Source organism: Coloeus monedula (genome assembly GCF_965178545.1).
Source record: "Coloeus monedula genome assembly, chromosome: 15".
Classification (NCBI taxonomy): Eukaryota; Metazoa; Chordata; class Aves; order Passeriformes; family Corvidae; genus Coloeus; species Coloeus monedula.
In genome coordinates, this window is record NC_138795.1 from 9,127,172 (window position 1) to 9,144,300 (window position 17,129).

The window sequence follows — 17,129 nt, forward strand, 5'->3', positions numbered from 1 at the left end:
CATCCGAAGCAGCCTTTTAAGAGTTTCCCCCTGAACTTTAACTCTGTCACCAGTGTTTCTAAATACACTAACACTGTTCCATTAGCTGGAGAGACACAGAGGACTCAAGGACTTCCCAAACACCCACAAGCTTTGTCCACACTCCATTTTAGGGTTTGCATGACAGAAACCCTCAGGTTTCAGGCACAAACATGAAATGACAATTTGCCATTCTCCAGCCTCTCCCAAGGTTTGTTACACACATGGCTTCTAGCAGGAGAGAATCCTAACAGGACACAGTGCAAGAGATGGATGAGCCAAGCATCAATGCATAGATTAAAGCCCTTTATTACATTTCCATTTAAAGCAAGCCACACATCTTAAACCAAATACTGTTTGGAAATATTTCAGTTTTGTGTTTAAATTATAATCTCCTGGATTATGGAAGTGCTCAGATCACAGGCTCTACTAACCAGAGTCAGATGCTTCTTAACTGTGCAACAGGCAACAAACCATTACTGACTCAGGTGTGGGCATTACCTTAAATCCATTGAGTGTGTCCAAGCAAAGGGTGGTTTGACCCTTTAGCTGGTGTTCTGTGGAAGTGGGGAAGAAACTCACATTTTCTCTGCTATGAATGCACTGGTTTTGGCTGCGATAGTTCATTTGCTTCATAGGACCTAGAATCGAGCTGTGGATTTGTACTGGAAGCAGCACTGATGACACAGGGATGTTTTTCTGTAGCTGAGCATTGCCTACACAGAGCCCACGCCGGCTCTGTTCCTTGTACTGCCCCAGCAGGGAGGAGGCTGAGGGTGCACAATCCGGGAGGTGACACGGACAGGACAGCTGAGCCCAGCTGACCCACGGGACATTCCATAGTGTATGGTATCAGGCTCAGCATATAAAACTGGGGGAAGAAGGAGCAACGGGGATGTTTCTGTGTGATGGAGCCCTGCTTTCCTGGAGATGGCTGATGGAAGTGGTGAATGAATTCCCTTTTTGGGGGTTGCCTGCATGTGTGGCTCTTGCTTTACTATTAAGCTCTTTATCTCGAGCCATGACTTTTTTCACTTTTACCCTCTGATTCTGTCCCCCATCTCTCTGGCTGTGAGGGGCTCAGCTGCCAGCCAGGGTTAAACCAAGACAGTGACAAACACCACCAGCAAATTCTTGTCGACTTCTCATTATCAAGAGAAAGACAGAACAAGTGTGGCACCAAAATCATTACAGTAAAATTTATATACAATGCATTTGAGTTTACAGTGTGCAAAATGTCAACACAAAAATACATACTCTAATTTACATCAACTCACCATGCCCTTCCCCTTTTAAGAAAATAAATATAATACAATCTTTCTCAAAAAACAGGTAATAGCAACAAGTATTCAACAGTCCTGAATTAAATATTTCAGGATTACCTCCAGCAAGCCTTTCTCTAGAAATCAGTGCTTACACAAAGCTCTGTAAGATACAGATAAGAAAGATTACTACAGTCCATTTTGGCCTCTAAGCAACAAATGTAAGTGCTCTAAATCCTTGATTCCAAACAGAAATGGATCAAAGACAACTGTATTCATTTGATCTTTCCTTCTCACTAGCCACATTTATGAAATCCTTCTTATTTCTTAGTAATGAAAGCATGGAACAGCATTTAGACATCAGTCTTTGATAACGAAGACTTGAACCCAAATCCAAAGCTATTCCTTATTGTCCTGACAGTTTCCAAAGTGCTTTATTACTCACTCAAGCAATCAATCTAGAACCAAACTTCTAAGAATCAGCAAGTTTAACAAAATCTCTTTCCCATCCTTTTAATGCATAAAACAAAAACAACATACTGTACAATGCATTCTGTAGTTTCTGTAATCTGACAAAATTAAAGTGCAATTTAAAACTGTTAAGTTTTTGTAAGCATAAGCTTATTAACATTTTATTATACTGCCATGAATTTAAGATAGATTGTATCTGACTAGCCCAGGCTAGCGTATTTTAATATACAAGCTTTTAAATTTAAAACATGAATAATTAAAAAAATAGCTATATAAAACATCAAGACAAATAATAGTGTACTCAAAGTTCTATCCAGCTTTCCACAGAGAGATTTCCTAAAGGAAAATTGTTTCTCTATTCCTCTTCTGACTAGATCAGAAAGACTAAACAAAGACATAAAAAACCCCAAAGAAGCCCACTTTAAAGTGAATGGAACCTTTAAACTGAAGTTCAGAGAAGCCCAAATTCACTGAAGTTTGAAGCACCTGTAAACCACAGACATAACTTTCAGAACTGCTAAGTACAATCATATCTATTTTCTATTTCTATATACAATTAATATTGTAGAGTGTTTTGCTGCTAGTCTGCGAGAGGTTTTTTCAAGGAAGAAAAACTCAAATGTGGAAGAAACTTTTCACATTTAATTCTTAAATTTTTTATTTGCATAGAAAGCGACAGCCCGATTCTACCATTTTATCCACAAACACAGGAATTTACCATGTTGGCATCATATCAGGAAACCACATTCTTCCAAGGTGTTTGGAGACTTCCAGATGAAGCCGATCTAAGCTGTAATCACTATCTGGAATCAGCACCTCCTCCATTATGGAAAGCTGAGTAAGCCTGCCCCCACACATCTTTACAAATTCAATAAAACCTCTGCAGGTGACTTCACATTCCCCCAGTCCCATGGCCGTTAAGTTCTTACAGCGCTCAGCAATCTGGATGAGTTCATCATCCAAAGGTTGAAGTCCATTGGCGCACACAACCAGCTCGATCAGCCGGGGGCAGTTCATGCCAATGCGACCCAACATTGCCTTGCTCACTGCACGACCGAAGTACAGGTGTGTAACAGGTGTTTCCTCTCTGAAGAAAGCATCAAATTCATCTTCATACAAGAAGAAATACATCACAATGTTGACTTTAGGGGAGTGTCTAACAAGAGCATCCCAGCTTTGCTTTTTAATGGTGTGAAATTGAACTTGTCCGGGATTTTCACTCACGACATCGATGCGAAGGTGCTCGAGATCAACATGTTTTTCACTTGAAAGAGCCAGCAGCAGTTCATCACTTAATATGTAGTAGTTCAAAGCCAGCTCCTTAAGTCCATGACACTGATCAGCCACACAAAGTATGCCTGAGGAACAAAAAAATTTACTCTGTATAATGGAAAGTGAATATAACCACAGTTGTTCACTGTAAAGTTCAAGCAAGTACTGATTCTACTGGCTTGAGTTTTCACACTTATATCCAAACCCCATGAAATACCTAAGTTCTAGGTATCCACAACCTTTTACAGGGTTTTGGCCATTAACATTTAACAGCAGAAGACACAAGCCACATTCATCTTGGATCTGCATATTCTCCTCTTTTTTGCTCCCTATGCAGAATTTCCTCAACTTTGAAGAAGCAACTGGAATCAGGTCAGATTCAGCTCAGGTTACCACCATTCCCTTCCCTAATATTCATTCCTTCAGCTTTCAACTAAACTATTTAAATCACCATCAGACACCCAGTTTAACAGTTAGAACCTTCTGTGAATTAAGACCTAAATAACGTTAACTCCTCCTAATGTGCTGGGATATGAAGTACACAGATTAAGTCACCTTTTGTGGACTCCAGAAAAGAATACAGAAACAGATCAGACCCAGACTCCCTTTCCCTAGCATTAAGGTTTCAGGAGAAAGGCAAGTGAGAAGCTCTCTGAACTTTCAGCAAGGCTGTATTTTGAAGGGAGTGAGTCCCTCATCAACCACTGAGGAAGCTACCAGTCCCAGATCTGGACACAAGAGGGCACTTTGGAAACATACACAGTCTTACACTACAGGTCTTTGAAATTTGTACACACTCACAGCACCTTGCAAAACAATTACTGACCAACTGTTTTAATCTCCTTTATCCCACCAAGCAGTAGCTGATTCATGGATCAGGGATTTTGTGGTGCTCCCACAGAACACTAGACAGTTAAGTTTACAAATCTGCACACATTAAGGAGCACCCATTTGGTTACCCTTACACAGTAAAGCAAAGAATATCACGTCCACTGAGCATGTGTGAAAGGCTTACACTAGTTTTGGAGGCTTTTCCTCCTCAAGGCCTATCATCAGACGTAGCAAAGCAGCTGGAAAGAATGAAAAAAAAATTCCCAGGATTCCAGAAGATGCAGTCAAGTGAGTAGCACCCCCACTTTCATCAACCCAACTCATCCACTAACAACAATCACATTCTCCTTCACCTTCCAACTGTCCAAACTCAAGACTAAGTCAATTATGGTGCTTTACAGCTCCATTTTTCACTTATATTCACTACTCACCAGCAGGTGAAACATGAGGACAGCTGCTCATTTTTAGCAGTTTTAGAGTATCACTGTTGTTAGCAACAAGAACCTTCAAGGAAGGATCATCAAGTGGTGTGTCATCTATCTTGATGGATGATAATGACTTGGAGTTTACAAAAACTACTGTCAGTGCTGATGCAAAATGAGCCTATTTGGAGAAATTGAAAGAGGGGAAAAAAAACCTTGTGAAAAGATGGGCAAAAACTTCAGTGCTTTAACCTCATGTTCTACACATGCAGAAAGTTCAAAAATAAGCACTTCCCACACATCCCCTTTCTTGTGTAACAAAGGAAGGCTTATGTGAACATGAACATAGTGGATCTTTGTTTAAAAACATGCTGTTACATGTGACAAAATTAACCTTACACTCATTATTTAACTCATCTACTCTGATTTATCATTTTGCTGTAATACAGTGACAAGTACAAGGATAACTGGACACAGTGATGAGCCTGAAGTATCTAGAATTTTACTGCAGAAAAAAAGAAATGGTCTTTATTTTCCAGAAGGTAACTCTTCTGTTACTACACAGTAACTAGAGACTGTTCCATAAAAATTACCATCGACTGAAAAACAGAACTTTAAGAAAGCTAAAATGGTTTAAGAGTGAGTTAAAATATGCTAGTTACAGTTTGCAGAACCTTACCTTAGAGACATTCATGAAGCTTGGCTTTGCTGTAGAGATCAAACCCAGGGTCTTGATAGAACAGTTCACCAACTGAGAAAGGATGTCACAGGCTGCTTCTGCTGACTCAGTACTACTATCAACCTAAAAAAGCAATATAAAAATAGTGAAGTCATTCTTCAGTATTATTTAGAAAACAGCACCATGGATACCTGAGACTGCAGGTTCCACGTCTACTTAAGCTGTACTGCTCCAGACTGCAATTATCAGTGGCACCAAGTGCAACACTGACTGGAAATTTCAAGACCAGAAAGAGTTCAGGGAAGTTACTATTAGAAAATTTGCCTGAGTGCAACTGCTGGGTATTTCTAGTATGAACACATACCTCAAATCTAAGTCTTGTCTTCAAATAACTTCATTTTATTGCAATACTGTAACATTACTGGTGCTATGAGAGACAGTGATACATATGCATTTTTTTAAAAATGCCAATTTTTAGAGCCCAAAATAGACTTGACAAAGTCTTTGCTCCAGCAAACTAATCCATTTTATCTGCATGGCCAACACCTTTGCATCTTAAATAATGAACTGATTGGCAAGCCATAAGCCTGAAGAGTAACTTTCTCTTATTTTGTCTCACCTTTCTCCTGGTTTTGCATGGCATTCACTTTTTCTTTACTCTGCAGAAGTTAGTGTAGAAAACTGGATGAAACTGCCTGCACATGTGGAAATAAATTGTTGCAGTAGTTGTATTTTTAAACATCAGACTTGCCAGGTACAAGCTTTAAGGTAGCTGACACAGAGCAGCTGCATCCCTCGTGCCCAGTGACGTGACACCGAGCCAGCACTCATCCATGGCTTACCTTGAAGCTGACGTACTGCAGATGGTCAGCGTGCCTCTTGATAATCTGCTGAATGAGATCCGGATGTGTAGACTTTAAGTAAGAAGTGGCTGGCTGGCTAAGTTCAAATTCAAATCTCCTCCAGAGATCTGGGATGTGAAAAACTTCATTCCACCTTCGACAAACAGAAGATGCCCTGGCTCGATCCACTAAAGTCAGGAACTGAAAAACACGCAGAATCACGTGGTGTGGAAGGCTGCCCCAGTCCATCGAGGTGCACAGGTCAGATTCCCCAAACCCTGAGCCATGTAAACTAGTTTTCTGTTTTTTGCTTGTCTGTGATGTTCCAGGAGCTTCAGTTCCAGCCACAACCTTCTGCCCAGCTCTCTTCATCATGAGAGTTTCAGAATGTAACAATCCGACGTATTCAAACTGCACAGGTTCCTCAAAGGTCTCACGTACAATAGGTCTCTAGAAAAATACAGAAGATTAGGGAAGGAAGGGAGACAGGGCAGTGGAAACACAGTGAGAGATAGCAAGTTAACAGAATTTAAATATAGCAATGTTACTTTGAAAAGAAGCATATCCATATGTCAATACCCAGTGCACAGATTGTTGGCAAGGACCTTCTCCCTCAGTACCTTGTGTACAACTTGGATTGAATCTGGATAACTTGGACTTGTTAATTTACCAGGTGTAGTTCCACGCATTAGTATTTCACAGTACATAAAGCATTTTGTAGGGAACAAGAAGTATTTAACAGCAATTTAATTCAGAATTAGAAAGTGGATTCAGTTTAAATTTAAACTCTGTTGACAAACTATGGAACCCACTCATGATCTCTAAAAAAAGTTTATCAACTACAGAACTTAATTCATAAACTCCCTTTTTAAACACATCTGGAAGAGATGTGCTCAGAAGAGCCAGACTGAAAAGTTTTGCCCACTCTCCCCCGCTTTTTTTTTTTCCAAATCATGCCAAGCAGAGGAAAAACGTTTGTACAACAATAAAAAAACTTCAGAGGCCAGTTATCAAAGCAGGGCAAAGTAAGTGAAGTTCACATGCTGTTTTCCAGCTGGAAAAGGACAGTGACCTTGGAAATCAGCAAACTGCAGAGATCTACTTCAGCAATGGACGTTTGCCACATGAGCCAGAGCTCAGAGAAGAGCAGCATAAAAAAAGCTCTGCTTTCACAGGCTGAAGCAGTGCAATCTAACCAAGTCCGTTCTAGACTGAATTCTGTTGTTCAGTCAATTTTCAACAACTGCTTTTGCCACTTTATTTTAGTACAGTTGAGGCCCCTTCTCAAATGCCCCACTAATCAGATGTTCATCCAGACCTTCTCTCTTCCCAACCTGTGTGAAGTTTGTATTTTCAAAGCAACCATGTATTTTTCAAGAACGAACAGAGCAAATCATCTATTTTTACTGAACAAACTTCCATGGCAACCCTCACAGCTTGCTTTTTCTGGACTGAAAATTTTCCATAGTATCTTCACTATGGGGGCAGGGGGAAAGAAAGAAAAAAAAACCAAAAAACCACAAATCCCTGTACTGCAAAAACAGCTGCCAAAATACACACTACCCTATCAAAAGTTTACCTGGCATTTTCCCCAACTTGTAAGACCTCATCTGTTTGGCTCATTAGGTGTCTGACAAACTTCATTTTTATGAAAATAAGGCATGTGCATTCTTTGAGAAGCTGGAAAGCACAATGCAGCCAATTTATTAAGAGCTCTTCATATGAGCAGTTTCACTACTGCTTGACTTCCTGACAAATTACCTCGATTACCAAGGAACTTATTTTAGCAGTTGTTATAAATATTCACCCAGTCTATTTAAATTCCCATTAATGATTGGAATCAGCAATGTATGCAGAAGGATAAGCCAGAAACACTTTAAATTATATTAAATAATAGTTCTTCTTCGCTGAATAGACACATGATTTCCATTTAATAGTGTTACAAATGTAATGAAAATGCAGTCTCAGCATGAATAAACATTTTGCTACTAGACCATCAAGTTATCATCCACACAATCATGTTTTATGACTTTAGACTGCTTTAAGTCACACAACAAATGGGCATTCCAAACTATTAAGTGTGGATGTAGTAATTAACCATTACAAAACTCTCTCCTACAGTTGCTCATAGCCTTGCTAAATTTAGCAAAGGCTAAATACCTTTTGAGTTAAACATCCCTGTTGTCTGTTCTTCCTCCTCCCTACTTGAGAGGAATTACAAACTTGGCTGTTTCCTAAAACTAAAGCTCAGAACCATAAAAAATAAAATTAAATAAATGCTGTTGTTTGAGAAGTTTCTCCTTGCTGTTGCTATTCCCATGCAGATCTGCAACATCTTGATTAAAGACAGGTTTCTGATAAAACCAGAAATTTTTCCTATCTTACTTGAAACTTACTTGAACTTCATGGGTGCTGATTTGGCTCTCACAAAGAAGTTCTGGCATGTGAGAACAACCAGAAAAGGTATTCCCCTAAACCACAGGTCAGGCTACAGACCAGATGCAGCACATCCACCCCAAATATAGGAAGAGATGCAAGGTATTGTTGGCGTACAGTTATCTATGCTCTGCCTGCTGGAACATGGCCAGAACTTGCTGCTACAGCCTTTAAAAACTGCTATCTCCAGAATTTCTATGTTTAGTATTCTATACTCCAGTCCTTTAAATCAAGCAAAATGAATTCCTATTACTCACTGTGGGATGCAAAGCCAGAAAAAGGTTCCATTGGTTATGCATCATAACATTTTTACCAAACATGAAGGCCCAACATTTACTGCAAAAATAAGAATCCTTATTTCATTCTGAATACTTTATAAACAGTATGTATTTTAAAGCACAAGTGAAGTTAGCTAAATTACAGTCCCATGTGATATAATCCAGGTAGTATTCAAATGAGAGGCTTACACACACACATACATACACTCCTACCTCCAAAGAATGTGGAGGTTCCTGTCAAGTTACCAGCACCTTTCTGGTATCTGAACATCCATCCCACTGTTGAATCATCCTGTGTGTGTGCATGGATTCCTTAACCAGAAGGCAGGGACGGGTCCCAGAAGATGAACCGACCTGTGAAGCCACCAACCAAACAAAAACTGTTCTGCAGTGTCTGGGAAACCCATACGAAGGACTAACATACATTCTGGAACAAAGATTGAGATGAATACCACCCACTGCTCTGCAGGGCAGATGTGGAAGCAGAGCAACAGAATGTAACAAGCAAATTAATTTTACCAAACATTATCTGAAAAATATCATTTCATTAAGGGGAAGGTATAATTGTGGGCAAAAAATTAGCTTTCACATTATCTACAATTTTAGTTAGATGAGCACTCTTATGCAACACAGATACACTTCTGAGTTCTTGAGTATTACCCAAAGAAAACTACAAACCTAGGTAAGAAATGGGGTTTTTTTCAGCTTACCCTATACCAAAACATGAGTGAAAAGTTACACTTAAACACAGGACCTCTAATATTTGACATTTAAAGACTCTTGGCTTTAAACTTTACTCACTTTTACTCCACAAAAGTATGCTTACTGCACCTTGACAGTAAACAAACAATTTTAGCTAATTAAACTGTATCTGGAAAAAAGATACCAAAAATGTACAAATATACCCCACATACTAATGAAAAAACTACCCTCTAGCTTAGTTTGACAGAGTATCTTGGTGCACTATGAGAAAATAGACCTCCAAATCCAGTTACCCATTTTACATTATCTGAAGATGCTTTAATGGAAAGCTACAAGCACAGCAACACCCATCTCACTAAATCATGACAGATTTTAAAAGTAGGTTTAAAAGCAGATGTTTACCAGGTGTTGTGTTCAACCAGTAATAACATCTTTAGAAACCTTCCAATGCTGAACTTCTGTTTTTCTTTAGAAATGAGACAAGGCTTTAGATTCTGCCATGTCATAGCATCATCTTTTGAAAAACTACCGAGTTAATATCAGCTTTACAGATGCCAAGTTTAACAAAGGTATAGTACACATTATTTATACATGAGAAGTAGCCCCCATCTTCTATACAAAATCAAACTCAAGTACTGCAATCTGTGCAAGTAATGCTGCTGCTCAGCTCACACACCAGAAAATTTAGAGCTGAGTAGTCATGCTTGTCTATAAAGAGAAAGCTGATATTCATTAGTAACTGTGGGTGGCACCTGAAGAAATCTGTCATTTATGGTGGCCTTCTATTGCACAGTCTACAAGTATCACATGTTCTCTCTCCTGTGAAGTGCGCAGAGTCTGTACAGCACATAGAATTCATTTTCTCAAGCACTGTCAGTGTCCAACAAATGAAAGGTTTATAATGCCACATATAAACAGCATACTGAAAGGTTTATAATGCCACATATAAACAGCATACTTAAATAACATTATAACTGAGAGCACAAACCACTGAGATGCAATTTAAAGATTCCAGAGAGAAGTGTATTAAGTTTATAAACCACATATTTTGAAGCAACTCTCTTACCTAAATAATGCTTCCAAGTTACAATAGGCAATAAATGAATGAACTGAGGCAGCTGCAGCCATGGGGCACTCACATGCATCTGTCTGCTTTCCCCTCCTGTCCAGATAAAATGCCATAAAGACCTGTGTTAGTTAGAAAAGAAATCTTCATATTACATCCAATGCAAAAATGATAGGGAAATATGTTGACAACAATTTATAAATTTTCTTGCTTTAGTGGAGGCGCTCAAGGGGATCATCTCAACACAAGGTAGCTTATTCCACAATGCAAATACTGTTACTGAGAGAAAAGTGAGGTCAGATCAAGTATAAAAGTAATGGGAAACAAATGTTGCAACTGCATCTACATTTATTGGTCAACAGTACAACGTAAACAGTGAGTTATTCAGTATTTGCATTATCATTATCACTACTAGGCAGTCTTGGTAAACAACACTGTAGCTACTAATGTAATCTAAGAGTCATGAAAAACAGAGAAAAAAACCCACCCAAATGTTTTCTCTTGCCTTTTTCCCTTTTGTGGCAAGGCTGTCGAATGGCCTGGGGAACCGTGTGACAGATGATGAACACAGAGGCTCAGCTTCCTACCACAAACGTGCACAGCCCTCGCCAGCACCTGCCCAGGCCTGCCTGAAGTCACACGGCAGGAGCTGCTCCCAACAAGAGCACCCAGCCCCAGCCACCTCCCTGTTTACAAGCTCCCACAGTCCGGGTGACAGCCTGTGCCACCTGGGAAGGTGGATCACAAGGCACTGCATCCAGGGGTTCAGATTAAAAGTCGCCTGCCTCCCCCTACACTATTTTCTTTTAATACTACATTACAAGTAAGTTTGTGTTTCAGAGTGTACCCTTACACGTAATCATTCAAAGCTTTACCACCAGGAATATCACAAAGTTTTCTTTTATACAAACACACCAAAAATCTGAAATCTTTGTTGTGATAAGCTTTACGATGCTTTTACATAACCCTCACCATGGGGTTGGGGGAAGAGTACCCTTCCACCTGTTCTCAACTCAGAATTTCAGTATTCTTCCCAACACTTCTCATGTGGCCACAGGCAAAAGTAATTACTAACAGTAAAATAAAACCCGAAAAATTAAGAAAAGGACAGGATCCTTTTATAGTAAAAATTGTATCAAATACAGGTAGTCAATAAAGACTACCTACAGTGCTCAGCAGGCTTCTGAATTTCACAGAGATGGGACTGGTTACCTGTAACAGCTAAATAACCAAGAGTACCCCTGAGGAAGAGAGCTTCTCTTGAACAGACCTGTCCCAAAGCCCTCTGTAGAGAAGGAAGTTCATACTTTTACACTGCAGACAAGAACTAGCAGAATTTTAGATAATGCATTAAAAAAAAAAAAGTTACTGCAAGTGACTGTTAACAATAAAAATATAATCAGGTTTACATCTAATAAACATCTGAGTGTCCAAAACCACAAGAACAATCCAAAGCAACATAAATCATGTTAGCTTATATAAGCAGAAATGTATATAATAAAATATTATAGTTATCAGAGATGCAATCAAATACAAGCTTGTTATGCAAACAGTAAATTGTTATCTAAGATAGTTACCCAAATGATTATCAAAGATAAACAGCAGCCACACAGTCATTGAAATGAAACACTTTGATAACTACTGAGGTTCATCAAATCTATTCATATCCTCATTTGTATAAAGCAAAGTATCAAAAATTGGTGCACCCCCCCATACAGCTCTACCGGTGATCAAGTATTTTGACAGCTGCACGTTATCCTGCTCAAACTACCTCAAATCCACTAAAACCATCAGGATTCAGAAAAAAACCAAGTTAAAAACTGTTTCTGCAACTTACCCAGACAACAGAGCTGTGAGTTTCTGCTAAAATTAAGACATTAAAACCTCTCCCAAGGCATGGGGGCTTGGTGGGGAATTTGAAAAGTGGTCAGCAGTGACTCCGTTAAGCAAGCAGCTGTTCACTACTTCCAAGGCTACAATGTCAGTTCAAAAAAAGGTTTTATTTCTATAACCAAACATATCACAGATTCAAGCCACAAAGAAGTAACTGCTTCCTCTGATTTCTAGATTTCCCTTCCAGTTCTCAACACCAGGACCCAAAAAGAATTACTAAAACACCATAAAATCAGGCTTCTAGGAGAAACAGCAGTAACCAAACACAAATGCAGCAGAGACTGAGTTCCTGAGAAATAAAAAACCTTCCAAATAACCAAGCTTGGAAATATTCTGGGATAAAGCAGGCATCTTGATAATTAAGCTTTAAATTTCTAACGCTTGGAAATTAATGTTTACGGACCTGCCTTACACGGCTGAAATACCAGTCCCATTAACCACAGTGTCTTTAAAGAAATCGCAGTTCAGTGACAGCACCGAGGCCACCCCCTCACCACGTTAAGGAACTCGGAATTCAGAGTCTGTCTGGGAACAGGAGCAGCACAAGGCAGGCAGCCCTGGAAAACTGCTGCCACCACAAATTCAACCACTGAGTATGATGCAAAACACAGGTAAAAATCCACATTTTAAGCTTAAATCTCAGAAGATCTAGTCCTTCAGGATGATGAGCTCAGAGATTAAACTTTTTCTTCATCTAGGGCACATCAGACTTTTAATGGGTAGAATTTTTGCTTCTGAAGAGGATTTTTTTTATAATCAGTCCTCATTTTTCTCAAAACTGAGCCTCTGACTCAAGGGATTTACCACATTTTTCGTACGTTTCTAACAAATCCTCAAAGTTCTAAAAATAACCACATTCAGCTGAACATCTTAATGCTTGCATTAATTTTAACTAAAGAAATACAAACGCATAGCAACCTTTAGTAGTATTTCGGTGGTGAAATTAAGATATTTGACTTCTACTGATGCATTACTTTTAAAAGGAAGCCACTTCCCTGTGCACAACGCCCAAGACCCCTCGTTTTACTCAGTGACAAATCTGAAGCTGCACAGCTCTTTAGAAAAGCTCTTTTGAGCGCTTATCTACACACCTATGGGACAAATAAATAATAATTGTTACTTCTACAGGTTTTCTTGAAACCTTCCTACCCGACTTTAACAAGCCATTTAAGCTCTTTACATGGGAAAACCAGCTGCCAGGCACCGCGCTCCTGCAGCTCGGTGAGAGCTCCCGGGATGGCACAAACCCGCGGTACCGCACACCGAGCCCCTCACGAGGTTTGGCCCTCAGGGAGATTTAAAGTCTCCAGGCGCGGAGGGCGCGCATCTATTTATCTGTCTGTCTATTTATCTGTCTGTCTGTCTCCTCAACCCGGGCCGCCCCTGCGGCCTGTCCCCCCCGGCCGCCGCGCAAGGGCCGGTCCCCGCGGCCGCCCCGCGCTCACCGCCGCCGGTGCGCGGCTCCCTCGAGGGTGAGGCCGGGCCGAGGTGCCGAGCAGGGGCCGAGCAGGGGCCGAGCAGGGCCAGCACCGCGCTCAGCCCGCAGCGCCCGGGACACGCCGAGGGCGGAGCCGCGGCCCCGCCGCCCCAGCGCAGGCGCCGGGCGAGGCCGCGGGCGGCGGACACGTGATGGCGGCGCCATTTCGCGCCCCGCCGGGCCCGAGCCCGCGGGTAAAATGGGGGGCTTGAGGTGTGGGCTCTGGGGTCAGCAGTGACCCCCGGCATCAGGGACGGGTCCGGTCCCTGGCCCTCGCCGGTCCTCCACAGCAGCAAGGGCGGTTGCTCGCCCCTCACCAGGCCTCTATCTCAGAATCACACAATCACTTAGGTTGGAAAAGATCTCTGCGATCATTGAGTCCAGCCGGTGACCGAATACCAACTTGTCAAATAGACCGTGGCACTGACAGGAAAGATGCGTGCTCATGTCTTTCCAAACAATTCCATGGGTGAGGGTATGGGTGTTAACGTCTTTGAAATGGGTCTTAATGTCTCTACCGACTTCAAGCCGCAAGTTTGTTACAGAACCCAGACAATTTGACTCCTGAAACAGAGAAACGGATCCACACAAGCCTGAGTTCCTGAACTTTGGGGTAAAATGTCAGGTTCAAGGGGCGATATGTGGTAGGCGGTTCGGGAAGGCTATACCTTCTTAGTACCTCAGGCAATGGGGAAAGGAAGAGGGCAACATGCAGCCGGGAGTTTAGGATAAAAGGAGACTGCACCCTCCAAAACCCCTAGAGAGAAACCCCTGTGGGTGTGTGCCCCAGTGGACTCCCTCCCTTTATTCGAATAAAGTTGCAGGACTCCTGTGTCTCCTTTATAGACACTGGCTTTTCCTAGCATGATTTTTCTGTACAGTACTGAGTGTCACATCCAGCTTTTCCTTTTAACACTCCAGGGATGGTGACTCCACCACCTCCCTGGGCAGCCCATTCCAGTGTCTGGTCACATTTTCTGGAAAGAAATTCTTACTAATGGCCAACCTAAACCTCCCCTGGTCCAGCTTAAGACCATGTCCTCTTGTCCTATTGCTGGTTGCCTGGTCCCTGACTCCCACCTGGCTGCACCCTCCTCTCAGGGAGTTGTGGAGACCCAGAAGGTCTCCCTTGAGTGCTGAGCCCCCTCAGCTGCTCCTCACCAGACTTGTGCTCCAGACCCTGCCCCAGCTCCGTTGCCCTTCTCTGGACCCGCTCCAGCAATGTCCATGGAGTGAGGGCACCAGAACTGGACACAGCACTGGAGGTGTGGCCTCACCAGCACCGAGTACAGGGGACAATCCCTTCTCTGGTCCCAACAGCTACACTGTTGCTGATACATGCCAGGTGCCATTGTCCTTCTTGGCCACCTGGACACACGCTGGCTCACATTTATTTCCTGCTGCATGTATTTTCCATCACTTCCTGACATGAGGGGCTTGTAAGCCCTTATTGTCCTTGGGCTAGGGCAGCCCTGACCTTGGAAACTGCCCCACAGGCCTCTTCCAGAGGTTGTTCCCTCCAGGCAGAGCCATCCCCTACCCTTCCCATGGGAGCTAGGCATAGAAACATAGACTCAAAGGAGGATGGGGTACAAGCAGCTGTTACTGATTTCTAGCAATCTGTTGGCCAAAAAGGGCCCCATTCTGAACAGCAAGGCTTTCCCTGCTTACTCTGTGTATCCTCTCTGGGGCCTCTCCAAAGCACCCCACCGAGGAGAGAAGGCTGAGTGCTGCATCACATCCAAACTGCAGATGCCCAAAGTATACCTTTTATTTTACTATCTAAAGCACAATTTTTAAAAACCTTGCAGATTTAATCTATGCAGACACACTGCATAACAGCTCATCACGAATCAGTGCTGCTTTATTATTCTAGTTATATCTAGCTGTATCAGAACAATGGAGTTTTTATTACCATCTGCAAAATACTTGCAGCCATGGATTTCCTGGCTCTTCCATATAGCAATTATTTACTAATAATAAGCCTTGATATCATCTTTTTATGAAGAGGTAATGCTAACATGTGCAGCATTTCCATGGTAGATTATATCTGCCCTACATGAAACCAAAGCTGACAAAAGTTAACTCTTTATCTGTGTGACATCAAAATACAGTTTATTCACACACATCTAAAAACCTAGAAAATTAGCACATTGAAAGGCTAATGAAACAAACTGAAAGGAATATTTATCATATAGTCACCATGACATCTTCAAATTCTTCACTTCTTTAATTCATCTTCAGTTTCCTCAGAGAGACAAAATGCCCTGCACACTTAATATAGCTTAGAAAACCTACCAAAATGACTTACCTATCTGGTTCTTGACTGCTTTATTCAGCGCTTACAGGAAGTAGGAGATTAAGTTCCAGGTAAAATTCTCAAGTATTTTATCCCTAGTAGATGGTTTAAAACTTATTTTTTCAGTAAATACTGCTATGAAAACCATCTTTAGCTTAGTCGTTACTCTCTGTAGACAGTAGTAGAAAATAGATTGTAAACAGAGATTAACGCAGATTTGCAGCTACTATCTAAATCCACCAGTCATGGTGCATTGCCAATAACCTTTGGGCTGCTGTGCAGGAACAGGTTCAAATGTACTTTAGAAAGACTCATATAGTCTAATCTCTGAGGCTTTCTGTATAGAAGAGTTTCCTGTTTTGATCTAGTGTAGCAGAAACACTTTTTATACCTAAAATTGACAAGTATAAAATAGTGTAGAAGAATTCTATGCATTTTATAGCTGTAGACATTATTGCTCAAATGTTTATGGGTATATATGAATAAAAAAAAAATCAGCTGTAGACTTGACAGTACCAGAAGGAAATGGGCACAAACATGGGCACACCCAGGAGATTCTGTCTTCTACTCATACCCCAGGTGCCTGGCACAGAGCTTCTGCTGGTGTCTCCAAATCCTTCATCTCATACACAAGATGCAAAGATGAAGGAAGACTGCACCACTGGATCATAGAACCACAGAATGGTTTGAGTTGGAAAGGACCTTAAAGGTCCTGTTCCAATGCCCTGCCATGGGCAGGGACACCTTCCCCTAGACCAGGCTGCTCAGATCCCCATCCAGCCTGGCCCCAATACAGACTGGGATACTGGATACAGGCCCTGCTTATCTAAGCTGTTACTGCCCACGTCATCCAGCCACACAAAGTCGACCTTAGCCTTCCGCCTGTGGTTGTCTCTCCTGGAACCAGATTTACAGAAAGACACAGTCTATTCACTTCTCATGTTTATGGTGATTACAGGAATGTTTTGCATAATAATTCACAGAGGTTTCATAGCATTTACTCTTTCTGTACTTTGATCAAGAATGATATTCAAATTTTTTATCACTGGGCTTTGAAATAGAAATCAAGGAAAACAATTTGAATAAAGCCGTGAGTTAATTAGCATAAGAAAGTATTCAGGAGATCCAAATTTCCCTGAGACCGAAGAGTGAACGTGTGTCAATTCCGAATCAGTGTGCCA

The 17,129-nt window shown here is 41.4% G+C and overlaps 1 protein-coding gene across 2 annotated transcripts; it reads right to left on the reverse strand.

Annotated features, from left to right (window-relative positions):
- Positions 1 to 501: 501 nt before the first annotated feature.
- On the reverse strand, positions 502 to 13,754 carry LOC309578581 (F-box/LRR-repeat protein 3-like). Of its 2 annotated transcripts, none has more exons than XM_082291322.1 (7): positions 13,618 to 13,754; positions 10,280 to 10,375; positions 8,725 to 8,865; positions 5,798 to 6,247; positions 4,956 to 5,078; positions 4,286 to 4,457; positions 502 to 3,109 (listed from the first exon to the last, which is right to left on the reverse strand). In XM_082291322.1, the coding sequence occupies exons 4-7, from the start codon at positions 6,170 to 6,172 to the stop codon at positions 2,466 to 2,468; spliced, it is 1,314 nt and encodes a 437-aa protein (XP_082147448.1). In that variant the 5' UTR covers positions 6,173 to 6,247; positions 8,725 to 8,865; positions 10,280 to 10,375; positions 13,618 to 13,754; the 3' UTR covers positions 502 to 2,465. The 2 variants fall into 2 exon arrangements, with proteins under 2 accessions (XP_082147448.1, XP_082147449.1); XM_082291323.1 differs by having other exon boundaries at positions 10,280 to 10,401; positions 13,618 to 13,723.
- Between the last annotated feature and the right edge of the window lie 3,375 nt (positions 13,755 to 17,129).